Source organism: Lissotriton helveticus, chromosome 1_1 (assembly GCF_964261635.1).
Source record: "Lissotriton helveticus chromosome 1_1, aLisHel1.1, whole genome shotgun sequence".
In the NCBI taxonomy this organism is placed as follows: domain Eukaryota; kingdom Metazoa; phylum Chordata; class Amphibia; order Caudata; family Salamandridae; genus Lissotriton; species Lissotriton helveticus.
This window is the reverse complement of record NC_136057.1, coordinates 1,899,286,809-1,899,307,063: the sequence shown is the minus strand read 5'-3', so window position 1 is coordinate 1,899,307,063 and position 20,255 is coordinate 1,899,286,809. Positions and strand designations below refer to the sequence as shown.

The 20,255-nt window shown below is 45.7% G+C and overlaps 1 protein-coding gene across 7 annotated transcripts in view; it reads left to right on the top strand.

The window, feature by feature from the left end:
- The window catches only part of SWT1 (SWT1 RNA endoribonuclease homolog), a 1,000,634-nt gene extending 982,888 nt beyond the window's left edge, over nucleotides 1–17,746 (top strand). For 4 of the 7 annotated variants that reach the window (XM_078642814.1, XM_078642805.1, XM_078642796.1 and 1 more), the window contains one exon: nucleotides 16,830–17,081. In XM_078642814.1, coding sequence (XP_078498940.1) covers nucleotides 16,830–16,935 — 106 coding nt within the window. In that variant the 3' untranslated portion in view covers nucleotides 16,936–17,081. Of the gene's footprint in view, nucleotides 1–16,829 lie in introns of all 7 variants that reach the window. The other 3 variants (XM_078642786.1, XM_078642831.1, XM_078642776.1) reach the window with 1 other exon arrangement.
- The last annotated feature ends 2,509 nt before the right edge of the window (nucleotides 17,747–20,255 follow it).

The following is a 20,255-nucleotide window of genomic DNA, read 5'->3' as shown; positions in this document are numbered from 1 at the left end:
ACGCCTCACCTGACCCTGGCATGCTGTCTCCTCCTACCGTGGCTACGGAGGAGGGAGCTAGCTACGCAGTGGTGTTGCATAAGGCAGACGAGGCCCTCCACCTCGAACTCCCTACAGTGGTCGTCAGGACTAACCTCCTGACAGAATGGCAGCTATCTCTTCGGAGCCCTTGCTGCCTTTTAACGAAGCACTGACTGACGTTCTTTTGAGCACCTGGTCCAGGCCCAACACAGGGGCTCCTGTGGATAGGAACGTGGCCTGACGCCATCGCCCAGCTCCGGGCGACCCCCTCTTCCTTACTCAACACCCCACCCCTGAGAGCTTGGTTGTCCAAGCCTCGGCTTCCCAGCGCGTGTTCCCTACCGCACCTCCGGGGAATCCAAGAAGCTGGACCAGTTTGGAAAGAAACTGTTTTCATCTGCAAGCTTAGGGCTGCGGTTGGTGAACACTGCATGCCTCTTGGGCCGTCATACCCACTCTCTGTGGGACACAGTTGCGCAGGTGCTGCCCAACTGTCCGGAGGAGGCCCAGACAGTTCTTTCCCAGGCGATTGCAGCCGGGAGAGATATAGCAAAGTTCACCATACATTGTGGGCTGGATACCGCCGACTCACTGGGCAGGTCGATTTCCACAACGGTGTTGCTTCGGCGCCACGCCTGGTTGAGGGCTACTGGCTTCTCAGGGGATGTCCAGAACACCTTGATGGACATGCTCTTTGATGGCATTCGCCTCTTTGGCAAAAAGGCAGAAAGTGCGTTGGAGAGCTTTAAGGACTCCCGGGCTACGGCGAAGTCCTTGGGCCTGTCGGCCACTCGACCTCCTCCGACTTCTGCTTTTCGCTTTTCGTGGCCACGAAAGGGGCAACCCACAGCGATCGCAGAGCCACAGGCCACAGCAGCAACAACCTCAGAATGGCCGCAGACGTGGGAACCGTCGAGGCGGTTCAGGGGGCCAACGGGCGGGCCAGTCCACTTCCACCCCCGTAGCATCCACTTCCAAGCCCTCCTAGTCCGACCTTTCAGTCCCATCAGACGCCAGTGGGTGGGCGAATACGCCATAATCTCCACCACTGGCGCAACATCACTTCGGACAAGTGGGTGCTGCAAATTGTGCGAAGGGGCTACTCCCTCCCCTTCGAGACAGCCCCTCCAGCCATGCCATCTCAGTACCACCGCATGTCGGGGATCACTTGGCACTTCTCCAGCAGGATGTTGCGGCCCTCTTTGCCAAGGGGGCCATTGAACACGTTCCAACGCCAGAAGTAGGTCGTGGTTGTTATTCCCACTACTTTCTGGTGCTGAAGAAAGACAAGGGCCTGCGTCCTATCTTAGACCTTCGGAACGTAAATCGCTTCTTCCGGAAGGAGAAGTTCAAGATGCTCACGCTTGCTCAGGTCTTGTCTGCCCTAGATCCGCAAGTCTGGATGGTGGCGTTGGACTTGCAGTACGCCTATTTTCATATCCTCGGCCTGCCTGCCCACAGACGTTACCTGCGATTCACGGTAGGCCACGAGCATTTTCAGTTCACCGTGCTCCCTTTTGGCCTTACCAACGCCCTTCGGGTGTTCATGAAAGTGATGGCGGTGGTCACAAATCATCTGCGCAGATTAGGGGTGTCAGTCTTGCCCTATCTCGACAACTGGCTGTTGAAGGCGGGCTCGCCCCAGGCAGTTGTCTCCCACCTCCAGACTATGGCCGACCTCCTGCATTCGCTGGGGTTCTCCATCAATGTGCCGAAGTGGCACCTGATTCCCTCCCAGAAGCTCCTTTTCATCGGAGCGGTTCTGGACTCAGCGCAGTTTTGGGTTTATCCTCCCAAGCAGCGAGTTCGGGACATTCAGGCTAGGATTCCGATCTTTCAGCCTCTGTCCTGGGTTTCGATCAGGATAATGCTTTGGCTGCTGGGTCTGATGGCCTCCTGCATCCTGCTGGTGGATCATGCCAGATGGCATATGCGGGCTCTGCCGTGGGACCTGAAGTTCCAGCGGGCACAGCACCAAGGTAACCTGTCCGATCACGTCCAGATCTCGGAGGGTACTGCAAGACAGTTGCAGTGGTGGCTCACGAATCGCGATTGGGTCAATGGCAGATCCCTCCCCTTCCCCAACCGGAATACACAGTGGTGACGGGCGCGTCCCTTCTGGGTTGGGGCGGACACATGGGGGAGGCAGAGATCAGAGGCCTCTGGCCTCCGACAGAGTCCCAGCTCCACATCAACCTGCTGGAGCTTCGGGCGATCAAGCTTGCACTGAAGGCATTCCTTCCTTCTGTCATACGGAGGGTAGTGCAGATGTTCACCGACAACACCACCCCCATGTGGTACTGCAACAAACAGGGCAGAGTGGACCCTTTGCCAAGAGGCTCTGCGTCTCTGGGCTTGGCTGGGGCATCGGGGCATGTCCCTGGTGGTTCAACACCTGGCGGGTTCCTAGAACGCCAGAGCGGACAAACTCAGCCGCCAGTGCATGATGGATCACGAAAGGCGTCTGAACTCAGACCTGGTGCAAGGTCTTTTTCAGCAGTGGGGAGAGCCTTGGTTAGATCTATTCGCCACAGAAGAGAACATGCAATGTCATCAGTTCTGCGCGTTGCAATTTCCAAGGAGGCACTCACTCAGCGGCGCTTTTCGTCACGAGTGGAGTTGCGGTCTATTGTATGCTCTTCCGCCTATACCACTTCTGCACAGAGTGCTGAAGAAGATCAGGCGCAACCGGGCCCAAGTCATCCTTGTGGCTCCGAACTGGGCTCGAAGAGTATGGTATCCCGAGCTACTCAGTATGAGCATCGATCCCCCGATCCGTCTGCCTCTTCGGGAGGATCTTCTGTCGCAGCAGCAGGGGACGGTTCTCCACCCGAACCTGTCCAGTCTCCACCTCCTTGCGTGGAGACTGAGCGGTGGCAGTTGACGTCTTTCGACTTCCTCCTGAAACCTGTAATGTTATCTTGGCAGCCAGGCGTCCCTCCACTAAGACGGTATACGCCTGCCGGTGGAATAAGTTTGTGACATGGTGCACAGCAAAGGCTGTGGATCCCCTTTCTGCCCCTCTTTCAGAGGTTCTTCTTTTTCTGCTGTCTTTGGCCCAGCAGGGCTCTGCTCTGGGCATTATAGACACAACTAAGGAGTATCTTATATTCACAATGCTATCAATCAAAAGTCATGTGTAGACATAATTCATACAACAAAAAAAGAAACTCTTTATAGCAGGCTTGATTCTTCTTTTGTGTTTTATTTCTTTTTTCACTTCAAGTGTTATTGTTCAAAGATGTTTCCAAAAGAAGATGAACAAATACATCCAATTCCATTGATGATCAAATACATCATAATACAGCCTACGCGTTTCGTCCACATTTGGACATCATCAGGGCTGTAAAAACAAAGAAAAACAAAGAAATATAACTAACCATTCCAAAAAATATTCGTGAATTTACAAAGCTACTTTTCATAGTGCCTTAACTATAGCTTACTTCCAATCCTACCTATATAACAATCTAAAAACAATGTGAAACAAAGCCTGCCTATTTAATATTCTATCGAATTATATCGTTATAGAGACTTCTCAACAGAACAACTCATCCTAAGTGTGACAGGTGACCTTTTAACCTTCTGTTTAAATTGCGAGATGAAAAACATTTTGCCACAAACCAAATCATTTAGTGTCCACATTGACCCTATAATGGACATTGAACTCTTATGTATAGTTCAATAAGTAAATGTACGCTCACCTAAATTTGTAATGCAACGGGAGAAATTCCTTCGATATAGTCAAGTCTCCAATTTTCTATTAACAACTCACTCTTATGTTCCACTAATCAAAAAAAGGGAGAAAATAAACAAGATTTGTATACAATTTATAGTGATTAAAAAACCTAATCGATCTTATTATTATTGTGTTGCCCCCTGGAGCACACGTATAATCACCCCGGGTCTAGTACTGGATTACAAATTCCTGGTGCTTAGTAAGGCATTATAACTGTTCTAATAACAAAATACTTTTTAAGTCTCAAAAAATACCTAACCTTTTAATCCTGCTTGTGCTGCCTGTTCAATCAATTTGCCAAAAAAACGATTTATATCTTCCATACGATATTGTCATAGTGCTAAACGATTTCCTATTAAAGCAAACGCAAAGGAAGACAAGGAGACAAAAAAGCAAAAGTAATTAGTAGTCTCCTTTCTATAATAGCCATATCGTCTCTATTCTACACGAGACTACTGTCTATCCAGCGCCTACCTCTATGAGCGTAGATCAACTTCTCCCGCGTCTTTCGTCCTTGGCGACTCGCTTGATAAAGAGTCAACATTTCCCAATCAATTCCTACTTCTATTTAAATCCTCAGCGGGCCAATGAAAATGTGTCAAAAATACGCGCCAACACCTCCCTCTTATTTTTTTATTTTTTTATTATTTTTTAGGATCCAAGTTTCCTAATACGTCCGCTATCCCACGTGACCGGAAAAAGGTCTTAGTAGAATCACAAAACTCGTCTATACGGAAAAGAACCAGTGTATCCCGATAAACCTCAAGAGAATATTATCAGTTAATTTATGATGTTTTAGTGATCAAATACGAGTACGAGTCATCCATTAGTTAGTGTTGATGACCGAAAATATTAAAAAGAAACCTTGTTTATATATGTGAAAACATTTATGCATGTCACGCCTTAAACACACGGAAATCACAGAAGTGTTTCCGGTGTACGTCCCCTCTTCAGTGATAGGTTCAAAGAACAAGTCGTCTCTTAGCCAATCACGAATAGTGATTCGAGACGTAATTTCACTAGTTTTAGCCCTATATGTGATGATGCGTGTCGAACTTCCATTTCTTTGGCCGAGTTCCCTCCGTGGTCCGCTTGGTGGTACAACACAAATACCGTAACTACTCTGTTAATAAAGACAATATAAATTTTTATATAAGTAAAAAGCAACTTATTATATTTAGACCGATTTTATATAAAGTGATATTTAACCAATGAACGCCACGGTTACTAGTAACGCACAAATTGTCTATTCAGTAAATTTTAACTTAGCAGTACAACTAGAATACCGTGACTTCTCTGTTAATCCAAGAAATATACTTTTTGTATAAGTAAAAAGCAACTTATTATACTTTTGACCTATTTTATACAAAGTGATATTTAACCAATAAAACGTCACGTTTATTGGTAACGCACAGATTGTCTGTTCAGTAAATTTTAACTTAACACTACTCATGACTTAGATCCCAACGGCCGGTGTTCTATTCGAAGTAATGAGTATAGTTCGATATGGGTAAATCAAACTATATTTAGAGACCACCGCAATTGTATCCTCTTATATTCATAGTTACAAGTGACCGGGGGAAAGATAAATAATTGGTTAGGGTGAAAACCTATCTACAACTTGAAGAATAACTAAACAAAATACTCATCATAGTCAGAGGGATATCGCCACTATGAATCCTGCTACAGATACCGAATACACATGTTACAAGAAGTGGTGCATTTCTGAATCACTATTGAGACCCTCTTTCACCGTTCTACAACGACTAATCCATCGTGCTTCTTCCTTCCTAATGTACAGTTCCCAGTCTCCACCTCTCACATTTGGTTCTATTTTTTGGAGACCATGGAACTTAAATTCTTTTGATCCTGCATGGAATCTTTTTATATGTACAAATATGGGTGATTTGTGGTCTTCATTTAAAATGGCCCTTCTGTGTTCTTGCATGCGAATCTTAAGAGCTCTCTTCGTGCTCCCAATGTAAACTTTATTGCATGCACAAATCAATGCATATATCACTCCAGTGCTATTACAGTTGATAAACTGTCTGATTTGATAAGTCCTAGGACTATTATACCTGAATTCCTGCTCTGGGCACTATCAAAGGCTATTTTTCAGCTGTTTCCGCCGTTCTCAGGCTTCCAGATCAACCTTCCCTTTTCAAGTCCCCAGTTGTAAATAGGTTCTTGGAAGGCATCACGCACATGTTTCCTCCTGTACCTTTCGTGTTGCCTCAGTGGGACTTGAACCTTGTTCTTACTTTTTTGATGTGTGCTCCCTTTGAGCCACTTCATAATTGTCCTCTTTGTCTCCTCACTCTAAAGACTGCCTTCCTGGTTGCCATCACCTCTGCCAGAAGGTTGAGTGAGCTCCAGGCTCTCTCGCTTAAGCCTCCTTTTCTCTCTGTCCATCCGGACAAGGTTGTTCTGAGGACTCGTCCTTCTTTTCTGCCTAAGGTTGTCTCAGCCTTTCACATCGGGCAGACCATCACTTTGCCCACCTTCTTTCCGCCTCCGCATCCCTCAAAAGAGGAAGAGAGGCTCCACCGTCTGGACCCAAAACGTGCCCTCTCTTTCTATCTGGACCACACACAACAATTTTGAGTGGATGACCAACTCTTTGGGGGGGCTATCACTGGCATTTGCTGCAAGAACTCTTACCTGCTGGACAGGCGCTCGTGACTCCTGGGCCCCAAACGCTGTGGTCTCGCCGTGCCGCAAAGCTCCATCTTGCGGCCCGCGGCTGGAGACTACAGCTCCCAGCGAGCCTTGCGCCCACTTCCGCCCACTTCCTGCTGCCTGACGCTGCGCGCCCGGAGGCGCTACAAAAACAGGACACTCCCTCGGTGGAGCGGGGGGCTATCACTGGCATTTGCTGCAAGAACTCTTACCTGCTGGACAGGCGCTCGTGACTCCTGGGCCCCAAACGCTGTGGTCTCGCCGCGCCGCAAAGCTCTATCTTGCGGCCCGTGGCTGGAGACTACAGCTCCCAGCGAGCCTTGCGCCCACTTCCGCCCACTTCCTGCTGCCTGACACTGCGCGCCCGGAGGCGCTACAAAAACAGGACACTCCCTCGGAGGAGCGGGGGGCTATCACTGACATTTGCTGCAAGAACTCCTACCTGCTGGACAGGCGCTCGTGACTCCTGGGCCCCAAACGCTGTGGTCTCGCCGCGCCGCAAAGCTCCATCTTGCGGCCCGCGGCTGGAGACTACAGCTCCCAGCGAGCCTTGCGCCCACTTCCGCCCACTTCCTGCTGCCTGACGCTGCGCGCCCGGAGGCGCTACAAAAACAGGACACTCCCTCGGTGGCGCGGGGGGCTATCACTGGCATTTGCTGCAAGAACTCTTACCTGCTGGACAGGCGCTCATGACTCCTGGGCCCCAAACGCTGTGGTCTCGCCGCGCCGCAAAGCTCCATCTTGCGGCCCGCGGCTGGAGACTACAGCTCCCAGCGAGCCTTGCGTCCACTTCCGCCCACTTCCTGCTGCCTGGCGCTGCGCGCCCGGAGGCGCTACAAAAACAGGACACTCCCTCAGTGGAGCGGGGGGCTATCACTGGCATTTGCTGCAAGAACTCTTACCTGCTGGACAGGCGCTCGTGACTCCTGGGCCCCAAACGCTGTGGTCTCGCCGCGCCACAAAGCTCCATCTTGCGGCCCGCGGCTGGAGACTACAGCTCCCAGCGAGCCTTGCGCCCACTTCCGCCCACTTCCTGCTGCCTGACGCTGCGCGCCCGGAGGCGCTACAAAAACAGGACACTCCCCCCGCGTCGCGGGACGCGCGCGGGCGTCGCCGGGCTGAGCCCGGGCAGAGGGCGGGCCGTCTGTGGCCGTCCGGGGACGACCAGGGACGGGACGGGCCACCAATCTTGGCAGCACGTTAAGGTACTATCACTCTGGCCTCCAATTCACTGGGGCATTAAATAGTGGACTATACACATCTGGGCCAATTAAAAGCCCACAAGGGTGGTGGATACCGCTATACGAAAATTGATTAAGGCGACTGGGATAAAACAGGAACGAATAGTTAAAAAACATATAAACACCATGGCTACTAAACCTAAAACCCGTTCCACTAAGAGCAAACCAGATACACCGCTGTCATTAAAAAAGCTAGGGACAGGGAGTAGTATCACGGCACCCCACAAAAACACCCCAACTGCAATAGATCTAATGCTACAAAAGGTGGCGGGTGAGATAGAACGCACAGAAAGACGTATATCTATGACATCAACTACTGTGCCGCTCTCGCCCACGCTGACTGGGGATGGTAATGGTAGTTTGCTGTCTATTAATGACACACAGAATGATACGCAGAATGATTCCATCAATGATGTCCCATGTGCCCAGATAGTGATTGAGGATGTACCACAGATGAAGGCAGGGGAAACGGTAAGAACTAACAAAAGAAGCAGAAAAGGGGGGCGGAAATACCCACAACCACAAAATCTGAACAAACCCGCAAGGAGTGAAAACCCAGGAGCTAGGGGAGAGGAGGTTACCACAACAGAAACGAGACGCCGTCTTATCCCCCCGGGATGGGTGAACGAGATAATCCTAGATCTCCAAAAGCATCTAGAATCCTTTATTATAAGCCAAATTAAACCACTGACCAGTAGACTGGACAAAATAGCACACGAAAACCAGAAGCAGGGTAAGATCAAGGAGTTACACACTATTAATCAACAAGGGAATGTGAACGCGGAAAACACTGCTCCGATCCAACTAATTCGCCAAGTTAACAACAATTGTGTGAGTAATGAACAGTGTAGCATCGTTCAGGTGCATGCCGAGCCAACGCCAACAGATAATAGGGGGCAGGAAGGCAGTATGAAACATCAGGGAATTAGGGACAATGATAAAGGTCCGGGACAGGGAGACGCTGGACATTTGAACATAGGTTTATCTGCTAGCTCCAAACAGTTTGATCCGCAATCTGGTGTTGAGCAGTATGATAGACACCAGGCTCACTTGCCATATGTAAACCTCCCACCAGAAGCTAGTCCCTTTGCAGTCATATTCACGGGGGTTCCTGAACTTAGAATAGGACAGAGAGAATCGCAGCTGGAACTTAAAGCCAAGATTGTCAATTGGCTAAATATTCACAGACCATTGCAGGAGGGTGAACAGGGGGAAATCCTAAATGTAAGAAGGGTAAGTTGGGTGGGTTGGAGAAGAAAAGATAGAGAAGGTAATTGCATTATTGCAAACTTTAAAAACCCAAACCTAGTGCAATATATTCTAGACAATCAAAATAGAAACTCCACAAGCACAATTAGGACAATGCCATTAGGCTATTTCTACCCTAGGAAACCTGATGTCTACCCCCCAAATTTCAAACAGGGTACTAGAGGAAGAATTGTGGATGATCATTGGGTTAGGCATAATGATTTTACGTCCCAGTATTACCCATACCAGCTACCCCCTCAGTGGACCAACAGATTTAGCCCTCTTCAGACTCTAGATAATAATGAATGACTAGCACTACCACCCAGGACTGAACAGGTCAAGATGAGCAGGGCCCTGACCAAGGAGCTGGCAGCGAAGGAGCAAAGTAAGGAATGCAAGCTATAGATCCTTCTAAATATATGGAGAAAGATTGCTCCCCATCCATTGAGGTAGATTGCTCCCTACCTATTGAGACATATTGCTCTCCACCAATGGATAGTGGAAATAATAGGGAAAGGAATAGTCAAGTGATGGAGGTTAGGCCACTGCCTCAGGATCCCCCGGAAGAAGAAGAAAGGGAGGGAAAGATAAATATTATATCCTGGAACGTAGCAGGGCTAGCCGCTAAATTTGAAAACCCAGATTGGAGGAAGGAACTTGGAGGCTATCACATACTTGCCTTTCAGGAAACATGGGCACTGAACCCGGCATTGTATCAGCTAGAGGGCTGTAAGTGCTTTGCTGTCCCAGCACAGGAAAGTAGAGCAGGTAGAGCGAAAGGAGGTTTATCTATCTACGTTGACCTAACCATAGAAGGGAAATGGTCAGTGCCATTATGGACGTCGCATACCCTTCAGCTAGTAATACTTCAAACTAGAGGACAGAAAGTAGAACTTTTTAACATCTATAATCCAGGGTCCTCACAAGGGGAGAATGCTGCTGTAGCAGAGCTAAATAATAGATTGAGTGAAGCGGTTGACCGGAGAAAAGAGGGGGGGAGCCCAAAAATACTACTGATGGGTGATTTTAACTCTCACCTTTGTCCAAACCTTCCCACTTCACTACCAGATTGGGATGCGTGCCCACTACAAAAGGGGCCGCATTTTGAGCACTCCCAGGATGGGACAAGACTATCGACAATACTAGATACTTATTCATTAGTCCACACTATGGATATGGCAGTACAGGAGAAGGGGGGCACGCTTGTCCCTACATTTAAGGACAGAGGGTGTGCATCAACAATTGATTATATATTTATATCAGCTTTTGCGACACCCCGTATAACAAAGGTAATAACAAAGTGGAGCCCCTTTAGCGACCACAACCCCCTAGTGTTAGAATTAAGGTATATGAGTCACAGGAGAAAGATCAAAAATAGGGGGGGTAGGCTGCAGCCGGTAGACCAGGGGAGGCGACTTAAATGGATAAAAATAAACCCACAAGAATTCTACAAAGCCTTAATCCAAAAAGAGGGGAAATATGTAGAAGAATGCCTGAACCCCCAAATAGAAGGTACAGAGGTAGTAGCAGCATTCGAAGCCCTAACAAAATTAGCAGATAAACTACTGGAACTAAAAGATTCTGCCAAACCAAAAATGAATCACCCACGTTGGTTTGACACCACCTGTTCTAAAGCATTGAGGAATTTAAAAAAAGCCCTCAAATGCAAACCAAGGAACACTGTACTAGTAGCCAACTGTAGGCAAATTTACAAATCTTGTGTTAGGGAAAGGAAATTAGCACTGCAGGCACAAGTCTGGGCAGATTTAAGAGAGGCAGGTGAAAAGAGGGATTACTCGGAATTCTGGAGAATTGTGAATAGACCTTGTTTCCAGGACAATACAGCACCAGCCATCATATCTACAATCCTCCCAGACGATTGGGTTACGCACTTTGAGGGCCTGTACAATAACACTAACACAGATATCCAGGAGGGAGAATGGGAGGGCGACAGGAGTGCAGAAGTAACTTTCAAAGTGGAAGAGCTAAAAACGGCGATCCAAGGTCTTACCCCCAATAAAGCACCAGGACCTGATGGTACACCCCCATACCTTTACAGAAGCAATATAGATTTCTGGGCACCAATTTTAACAATGGTCCTTAATGCATCCATTAGATCAGGCCTACCACGTTCTTGGTCCACCGCACTGATTGTACCCATCTTTAAGAAAGGGACCAGAGAAGATCCTAAATGTTATAGACCGATTTCTTTAATTGATGTCTCTGCGAAAATATTAGAGCGGGTGATTTTAAATCGACTAATGGACTGGACGGAGGAACATCATACCATAGCGGATACACAATACGGGTTCAGAATGGGCAGATCTACTAGTGATCAGTGTTTGAACCTGTATCTGTTAACGGCCAAATACACTAAAGCTAGTAGTGGTACGATTTACATGGGGTTTATGGACTTGGCTGCGGCTTTTGACAATGTCAACAGAAATAAACTATGGGCTATGATGTACAATATGGGAATGGAGGTGGAGCTCATAAATATCTTAAAAGAGCTCCATTGGAACACTTCGGCTAGGGTGCGATACAGCACCGAGGGTGGACGAACTGACCCATTCCCCTGTTCAAAAGGCGTAAGGCAAGGATGCATCCTTGCCCCTTTTCTTTTTTCATTATATATCAATGACCTGGAAAGCAACCTTACTGCCCTTGCCCTGGACTGCCCGAGAGTAGGACCGCGTCAGATACCAGTACTGTTATATGCGGACGACGCGGTCCTCTTGGCCCGCACACCGAATAGCCTACAACATCTGGTGAACGGGTTCGTGAAGTTTATGGCGGACTTGGATTTGTCTGTAAACTTAAAAAAATAATTTGTTATGGTGGCCGGCAAGAAACCAGCTAAGAAGCCTGTGTTTAAAATTGGTACACACACGTTGGAAATAGCTAATACTTTTCCCTACCTGGGCCTCTTGCTGGATGGCGATATGCATTTCAAACCACTAGTGGAGGAACATTGCTCGAAATTGGTGTCTTCAAATAGGGCTATCCTAAGCTTTGCGCATAGACTGGGTCGTTGGAGCCCTGAACAAATAATGACCCTGTACAGATCAGTTACAATGCCAAAGGCACTATATGGTGCAGAGGTGTGGGGATTCAGGGACGCGAAAAAACTCCAAACCGAAGAAGATAAGTTTCTTCGCAGAATTCTTAAGACCCCACCTTCTACTCCCTCTGAAATCGCCCATACAGAACTAGGGATCCATTATATTTCGGATCAAGTGAAGATTAGACCAATCATGGCCTGGATCAGAACATGGACTAACCCAGAGGCCGAATTAACAAGGGAAATCACCAAAGACTGTCTGCAAAGGGACAATGCGATGCAAATCCCCTGGTTAAGATACGTTAAAAATACTTTGATAAATATTGACCATCCACATTTGTTCTTTGACTTGTCGCAAATTACGATTAATTGTAAACTGACTATAAAGAAATTGCTCCTAGATAAGTTTGATACAATCAGAGCTAATGCGGCAAAGGCCAAGACGACAGTAATGGCATATGGTCTAGTAGCCAATGGGGTGGGGATGGAACCTTATCTGTTCTTGATGCATAATCAACATGCGAGATTTTTAATGTGTCGTTTCAGGCTCAATCTTTTACCTCACATTTTAGCCTATCCTTCTGGTTTTACCACTATGATTCAGCAGAAGGGTGCCTGCGGCTGCAACAATAGGTCTCCGCAGGACACCCTTCATTTTGTACTTTTATGTTAGTTTTATCAATTGCCTAGGCGCCGATTCTTGGTTCACATCCTGAGAAAACAGAAATTACGGCATGCAAAAGCTGCCCTGCTATTCCTACAGAAAGCAAATGATACGTATACCTTGTGTGCCATCTCAAGCTTTTTAAAAGTAGCGGTTAGACTGAGAAACACAAGAAACTGATCTAGCTGTGAATTTGAACTCATGTCCATCTATATTTTTTGATCTATATCTCCCTCCGCTGGTGCTCAATTTTATCCAATTGTTTTTTTTTTAATATTATTGTAAAGTTCAGTAATGTAGTTTAATGATATTTTAAAGGTAAATGTATTGTTAAAATGTATTAATATTATGTATTTTTATGATGATTTTTAATTGTCGAAATAAAAGCTAACTGAACTGAACCAATAAAACGTCACGTTTATTGGTAACGCACAGATTGTCTGTTCAGTAAATTTTAACTTAACACTACTCATGACTTAGATCCCAACGGCCGGTGTTCTATTCGAAGTAATGAGTATAGTTCGATATGGGTAAATCAAACTATATTTAGAGACCACCGCAATTGTATCCTCTTATATTCATAGTTACAAGTGACCGGGGGAAAGATAAACAAGATAAATAATTGGTTAGGGTGAAAACCTATCTACAACTTGAAGAATAACTAAACAAAATACTCATCATAGTCAGAGGGATATCGCCACTATGAATCCTGCTACAGATACCGAATACACATGTTACAAGAAGTGGTGCATTTCTGAATCACTATTGAGACCCTCTTTCACCGTTCTACAATGACTAATCCATCGTGCTTCTTCCTTCCTAATGTACAGTTCCCAGTCTCCACCTCTCACATTCGGTTCTATTTTTTGGAGACCATGGAACTTAAATTCTTTTGATCCTTCATGGAATCTTTTTATATGTACAAATATGGGTGATTTGTGGTCTTCATTTAAAATGGCCCTTCTGTGTTCTTGCATGCGAATCTTAAGAGCTCTCTTCGTGCCCCCAATGTAAACTTTTTTACATGCACAAATCAATGCATATATCACTCCAGTGCTATTACAGTTGATAAACTGTCTGATTTGAGAAGTCCTAGGACTATTATACCTGAATTCCTGCTCTGGGCACTATCAAAGGCTATTTTTCAGCTGTTTCCGCCGTTCTCAGGCTTCCAGATCAACCTTCCCTTTTCAAGTCCCCAGTTGTAAATAGGTTCTTGAAAGGCATCACGCACATGTTTCCTCCTGTACCTTTCGTGTTGCCTCAGTGGGACTTGAACCTTGTTCTTACTTTTTTGATGTGTGCTCCCTTTGAGCCACTTCATAATTGTCCTCTTTGTCTCCTCACTCTAAAGACTGCCTTCCTGGTTGCCATCACCTCTGCCAGAAGGTTGAGTGAGCTCCAGGCTCTCTCCCTTAAGCCTCCTTTTCTCTCTGTCCATCCGGACAAGGTTGTTCTGAGGACTCGTCCTTCTTTTCTGCCTAAGGTTGTCTCAGCCTTTCACATCGGGCAGACCATCACTTTGCCCACCTTCTTTCCGCCTCCGCATCCCTCAAAAGAGGAAGAGAGGCTCCACCGTCTGGACCCAAAACGTGCCCTCTCTTTCTATCTGGACCACACACAACAATTTTGAGTGGATGACCAACTCTTTGTTGGCTACGAGGGTACCAAGAAAGGTCGGTCTGTGCACAAGCGGACCATCTCTTGGTGGGTCGCTCTGTGCATAAAAGCTTGTTTACTCCTTAGTTAAAAGGAGCCTCCGGTGGGGCTGCGTGCCCATTCTACCAGGGCGACGGCAGCCACTACTGCCTTGGGACGCGGCGTTCCCTTGCATGACATCTGTCAGGCAGCTACGTGGGCCTCGCTGCACACATTTACCAAGCACTACTGCCTTGACAGCCAAGTCCAGGGACGGCTTTTTTGACCGTTCTGTTCTCCAGGACTTTCTAGTGTGATTTTGGTTTGCAGACCCACCACCGGGGTTGGTATTGCTGGAGTATCTATTCTAAGGTAAGGAATCTATCACTACGTGTTTCTTTCAGATGCACAAGTTACTTATCTTCGGTAATGATATATCTGTAAGAAACATTAGTAGTGATAGATTCCTTCCCACCCCAACCATCCTGCCGTTCTGCGAAATGATTTCTGGGGTTAAGGTCATCCCTTTCAGGCCCTAGTTTCATGGCACCAGTGGTCAGTTTCTTGCATGGCTCTGCGTTCCTGGCGAGGAAAGTTGTGTACAGAACTGACGTCAGCGTGCGTGGGCGCATCTAAGTAGCTCCGATGACGTCATCCCGGCATCAACGACGCACACGGGAGCCCCATGACGCCGCCTACTGACGCGCAGAGGTACTGCTGACGCAAAAACTTTCCGGATCCAGTCTGATGCCTGGGGGGTAATTCTATGGTAAAGAATCTATCACTACTAATGTTTCTTACTGATATATTGTTACCGAAGGTAAGTAACTTGTGTGTCAATACTGATCCAACTGATTGAAGCCTTCACAAAGCTGCAGTACCTTAAGTCGTTACAAGTTTTATCTCACAAGTCAGATCGAACTGCTTCAAATGTCCTTCGCAAAGTTGCAGGGGTGTGGCTTCAACATATTTACCCATACACTTATGCTTACTATGAGTTTTACGATGATGGGTCAATATTGCAACTTTAAAAACAAAATCTTGATTACTGTGGACGACTTGTGATTACCTAGTGTAGAGAGGTACTAACAGTCACTGATAAATGCACTTTTCTTACACCATATTTATAGCAAACAGTTTTTGACTGGCAGTACACATGTGGACCACAAAAGTGCAGTTGCTTATATAAAGGCGGTCTGTGACTGGATTGTGCTGATCCGTTGCCTTATGCTGTGTGTTGAGGTAGGAAGAAGCAACATGTCAATGTCAATTGAGCAAACCAGGAGATAGACATTTCAAAAAGGCTTTATATTCTTATATATGCCTGTATTTTTACTATGAGTTTTTTTGGAGTTGGGCAAGATATTCAAAACCTGCAATACCTTAAGTTGTTGTTAGATGCAGTGGCGCCAGACCCAATGAGGAGGTGGTGAGTGGGTGTAGGGGGAGGCAAGGGTGGGGGAGCGCGCAGGGGTGGTTAATAATTGTAAAAAACACTTACCTTGAGGTGCGCCCACCTCCCGCTTCGCAACTCTGTGATTTTTTCCTGGTCCCAGGCTCCCAGCATATACTGGGACAGACTCCCTGTGCAATCCCCACGATGCTCTCATGGTATGAGAGCAGCGCGAGGATTGGTCTGAGCAGGCTGAAAAGATGCTCCGCTCAGATCAGGGAGTCTCTGGTGTTTCTCCAGCCCGGCTTTTCAATGCAGCAGAGCTGGAGAAACTTAATTGTGCACTTCTCCCATGCCTCAGCCCGCCCTTCCCTGAATGCGCTGGCTCAGAGCCGGCAAATGAAAAATAACATTATTTAGGTAATCATTTTATTTTTCACCTGCTGGCTCGCCAATGTGGAGGAGCCACCCCTGATTAGATGCCCTCTCGACTCAGATGTACAAGCCTGAAAAGTCTTTCATAATGCTGCAGTACTTAAGGTGGTTACATAGTGTCCCTCTCTAGTCAGATCTGACTGCTTTAAGTCTTCACCAAGCTGCACTACCTCAATTAGTCTCTAGATGTGCCCCCTAAGTCCGATGCAAGCGCTTCAAATGTCCATCATAAAGTTAAGGGGGTGTTACTTCTAAATAAAATTTGCATAATCACATTTGCTTTTTTAAGGATTTGTACTTGTTTCCCCTAGGCTAAATAAGTATGGCCAAGGGTTTTCCAACAACGAGTCAATATTGCAGATTTCCATACACTTCTTGATTTTTATAGAAGGGATAACACCCTACTGTACATAACTACTAGGATTTGCTGATTAATACAAGTGCCTTGACATATCAACCCATGGTAAAGAGAAAAATGTGGCTTTTAGCTGGGTGTATACATGTTTATATTTAAAATGCTATTCCCCTAAGTGCCTGGTAGCAGTGATAACTGCTGAACAATGTAGTCTGAAGGGGCAGAGGAAGTGAGATATGTGTTAAGCATTTGGCAATATATTTCTCCCATATAGTTTGAAGATTGTAGGGTTGAGCACATTTATATTTTATTTGAGTGAGTTATAATCGCAACTCTTCTTTGTTTTCTTCTTTCCTAGACAAAAGCTAACGATTGGATGCTACCAGCTTGGTGTCTTGGAGCAGACGATGAAGTCTGTCAACGAATCGATTTGTTCGGAAGCTAAAGGCAGGGGCTGGATGTGATGCGAATCCTCGGCCGGAAAACGTGGTCGGTGGTTAATCGTACTCACAGTGTCTCTTTCCACCTGGAAGCATCAAAGGCGATGGCACTCCGGTTCTCCCTGTCCACACAGACCCCCAAAAGACCTGCACTTTGTCCTACAAAAGAAGCGCAAGACAGTATAGTGGCTGATGTTTTTATTTGGTTAAAAATGAATGCCACAAAAGCTACGCTTCTGCCCACTAGTGCTTTTTTGCCTGGTGGGAGGGGACAGACATGCCAGTATTAACTTGCTAAACAAACTTTACCTCGCAAGGCCGTTTTATACCAGCTGTGGCTCCTTTGAACCTCGCCTATTCTGACAGCCGACAACGTGGAAAATTCAGTCCTTTCAGAGGCAGTTGTGTGCTCAATAATTTTAGTACATGTCTGACAAAGAAATGTCATATATGTGTTCTTGGCGATCGGAGCTGATTACAGAGCAAAATAGCGTTTGCTGATTTGTCTCCCGTTTGTTAAAATGTCACTATTTTGTAATGGAAACACCTTGCATATTTTTTAAACTGTACTATTCTGTATTAAACCATCAGGACCCTTTCAATACACACAGACACACATACATCTGTGTATATATGTGTGTGTTTGTGTGCGGAATAGGTGTATAGTAGTGTATAGTTTTTAAAGGGGAGCTTTCATGTTTTCCTTCATATTCAGCTTGCCCTGTGTATCTAATGCATTGTCAATGGCTGAAAATGTGTAATATAATTCTAATTTATTGCAAAGTACGTGCTAATAAACTACAAAGGGTTCTGTTTTCAGTGCCTTCACTAAGCACACTTGAGTTTTCACTCATTCTGAATGTTCCTGTGTATGTCTGTCCTAAAACAATGTCACTATAACTTCAAGCCAGAATATGTTTTTTTGTGTATTGGAAATCAGTTACATTTAGGGGCTAAATCATTTGCACCCCTTTCACATTTGGATTGATTTAGGCTTCCTTTGCCAGTTCCTGCCAAACTGAGATACCTCAAAGTCAAGTAATAAGAAAAATACTACTACAGGTATTGCCACCACCCCTTTCTTCAGAAACAGGGGTACTCTTATTGCAGGCAGGTATGCTCAGAAAGTTTATGTAGGTTCTGTGTGACAGCTAGTGCCTGGGCCCCTTTGACACCCAGTGGCTCCCCTTCCCTTAGCCCTTTCATCTGCTGCTGGAAACTCTAAATTTTTGTGCAGCCCACGGAATTTTATCTGCGCTCTCACATGTATGAGCACATTTTGTGTGAGCCATTGTATTTCGTTTCACAAAGTGCTATCATACACATCGTTTATATCCTCTTCTTTTGCTGTGTAAAAGTGTTATTAAGTGGTACTTATGCTAACCACAGAGTATTCTGATGCAGACTTACACTCTCTGTACTCTACTGAGAAGTGCGTCCTAAATATAAACAGTACGGTTCACTTTCTTGTTGGTCACTTAACAGGTTTCTTTGCCTGGTATCCCATTTTTGATATACATGCTCCAAACTCATTATGGATTTGTATCTCTGAAGCAGACACGCCAGTAGAAATTTCCTCTGAGTGCTCTTGTTTTTGTAACCCTCACCTAACAGATCTGTACTGGAGTGAAGAGTGGTTTTGTGAAGAACCCAGTATGAATGCCAAAAACAGAAATTCCACTGAACATAGGATGACTTGCAATATCCCTAAAATGAATTTCTTTTTGGAAAACTGGCAAATTTAAACTCTCTTATCCATACGAACCTTAAATCTAACTGTAAGCCCTTTCCTCAACCTTAATCTACACTAACTTTAACTGCAACCTTAAATTTATCCTTAAACTACCCTTAACTTCGATCCATCCAAAAGCCCCCCTCTCTGTTAGGAAAGTATTCAGTAATTAATACCAGTATCCGTTTATACCTTATACAATACAATTTAGCACAACAACTTGCCTTCACTGTCATTTTTTTCACAGTGGCTTTTCGTCATAAAAGTGACTTCATAGTCCTAGAATTCCCTCACATATAGGTGTTTTTTTTCTTTGTGATCTGTACGTCCTTCTCAAAAATAAGGAAAGGCTCCCTGAACATTGGTCACTTCATTACTTGTTGGTCAATGACTGTGAGGTTCCTTCTTCATCCAACATTGAGGGTTGTTCCAAAATGTTCTCTAGGTCTAATCCTTTCAGTGCTTTCACAGTATTACAGTCTGGGCCAGATCATCCAAGTCTTGCCGTGCTCTTCCACCAAGGATTAATACTTTTGAAATATACTTTTACCAGCACAGTCCTCATTTTTAGGTCTAACCTAGCGCTGGAGCGTGCATGCGCTCCTCGCTCTGAGAGGCTTATTGTGATCGAGAACATTTTAGTAGTGGACATGTAGCCACGCCCATCATTTTGATTGGCTGGCTTCATCATTTATGTTAAACGCTGGCCTCTGATTGAAAGGAAGGCTTTTTTGTTACCCCCCTGTCTCCTTCTGCGACGGCCCATCGGACTGGATTGTTAGCTTGTGACGTTACACCCACAGTCACCATTAGTCTGTAAGCACCCTTTTGTTTTTATTTACAGCACGGTCTGCTTCTGCCGCGATTGTTTATTTATTTAATTATTGTGCCAAGATGGCCATAATGACAGCTTCGTTAGTGATAATACGAGCCGAGGCTCCATTAACCCGAGGTGCACAGTAACCCTGGGCGTAGTACTACGCTGCACTAACGGAGCATACATAGTTTGTACTAATTCGCACTCCACAAATTGCACGTAGCACAGTCCAAAAACTGTGCTTAATCACGTAGCGCAGCAGCTAAATCAACAACATCTTCAGATGCTTTGATAAAGCAATTTTACATGCTAAAAAGCATAATACCAATCCACAAAAGTGAACTTTTTGAATTAAAATATTAGGCAATGAGAGAGGAGATGATTTTGGGGTCCCCCCTAACCTAGGCGGAGGACCAAGCAGATGCCTTGAACACAAAGAGCATAAACAAAAAGCACATCTTGTTGAAGTTTGGTGGTGGTCCCATCCTCTTAGGACCACCCCAAGCACAGTTATTGGCAAAAAAACAATCCCAACCAAAGGCCCCGCAAAGCATTATGGGACGAGATTAGCAGTGGGCAGTGAATATTATAGTACCCAATATCAAAATAATTCTACAAAGAGCTGCAGTTCAACTAGTTGTTACTAGATGTCCCTCACGGGTCAAATGCAAAGTCTTTGAAATTATTCTTACATCAAGCTGCAGTTCCTCTAGTCGTTACTAGATGTCCCACACGAGTCAAATGCAAAAGCTTCATGAAAGGGTTTCAATGCTTTTGACCAGTATACCTTTTTAG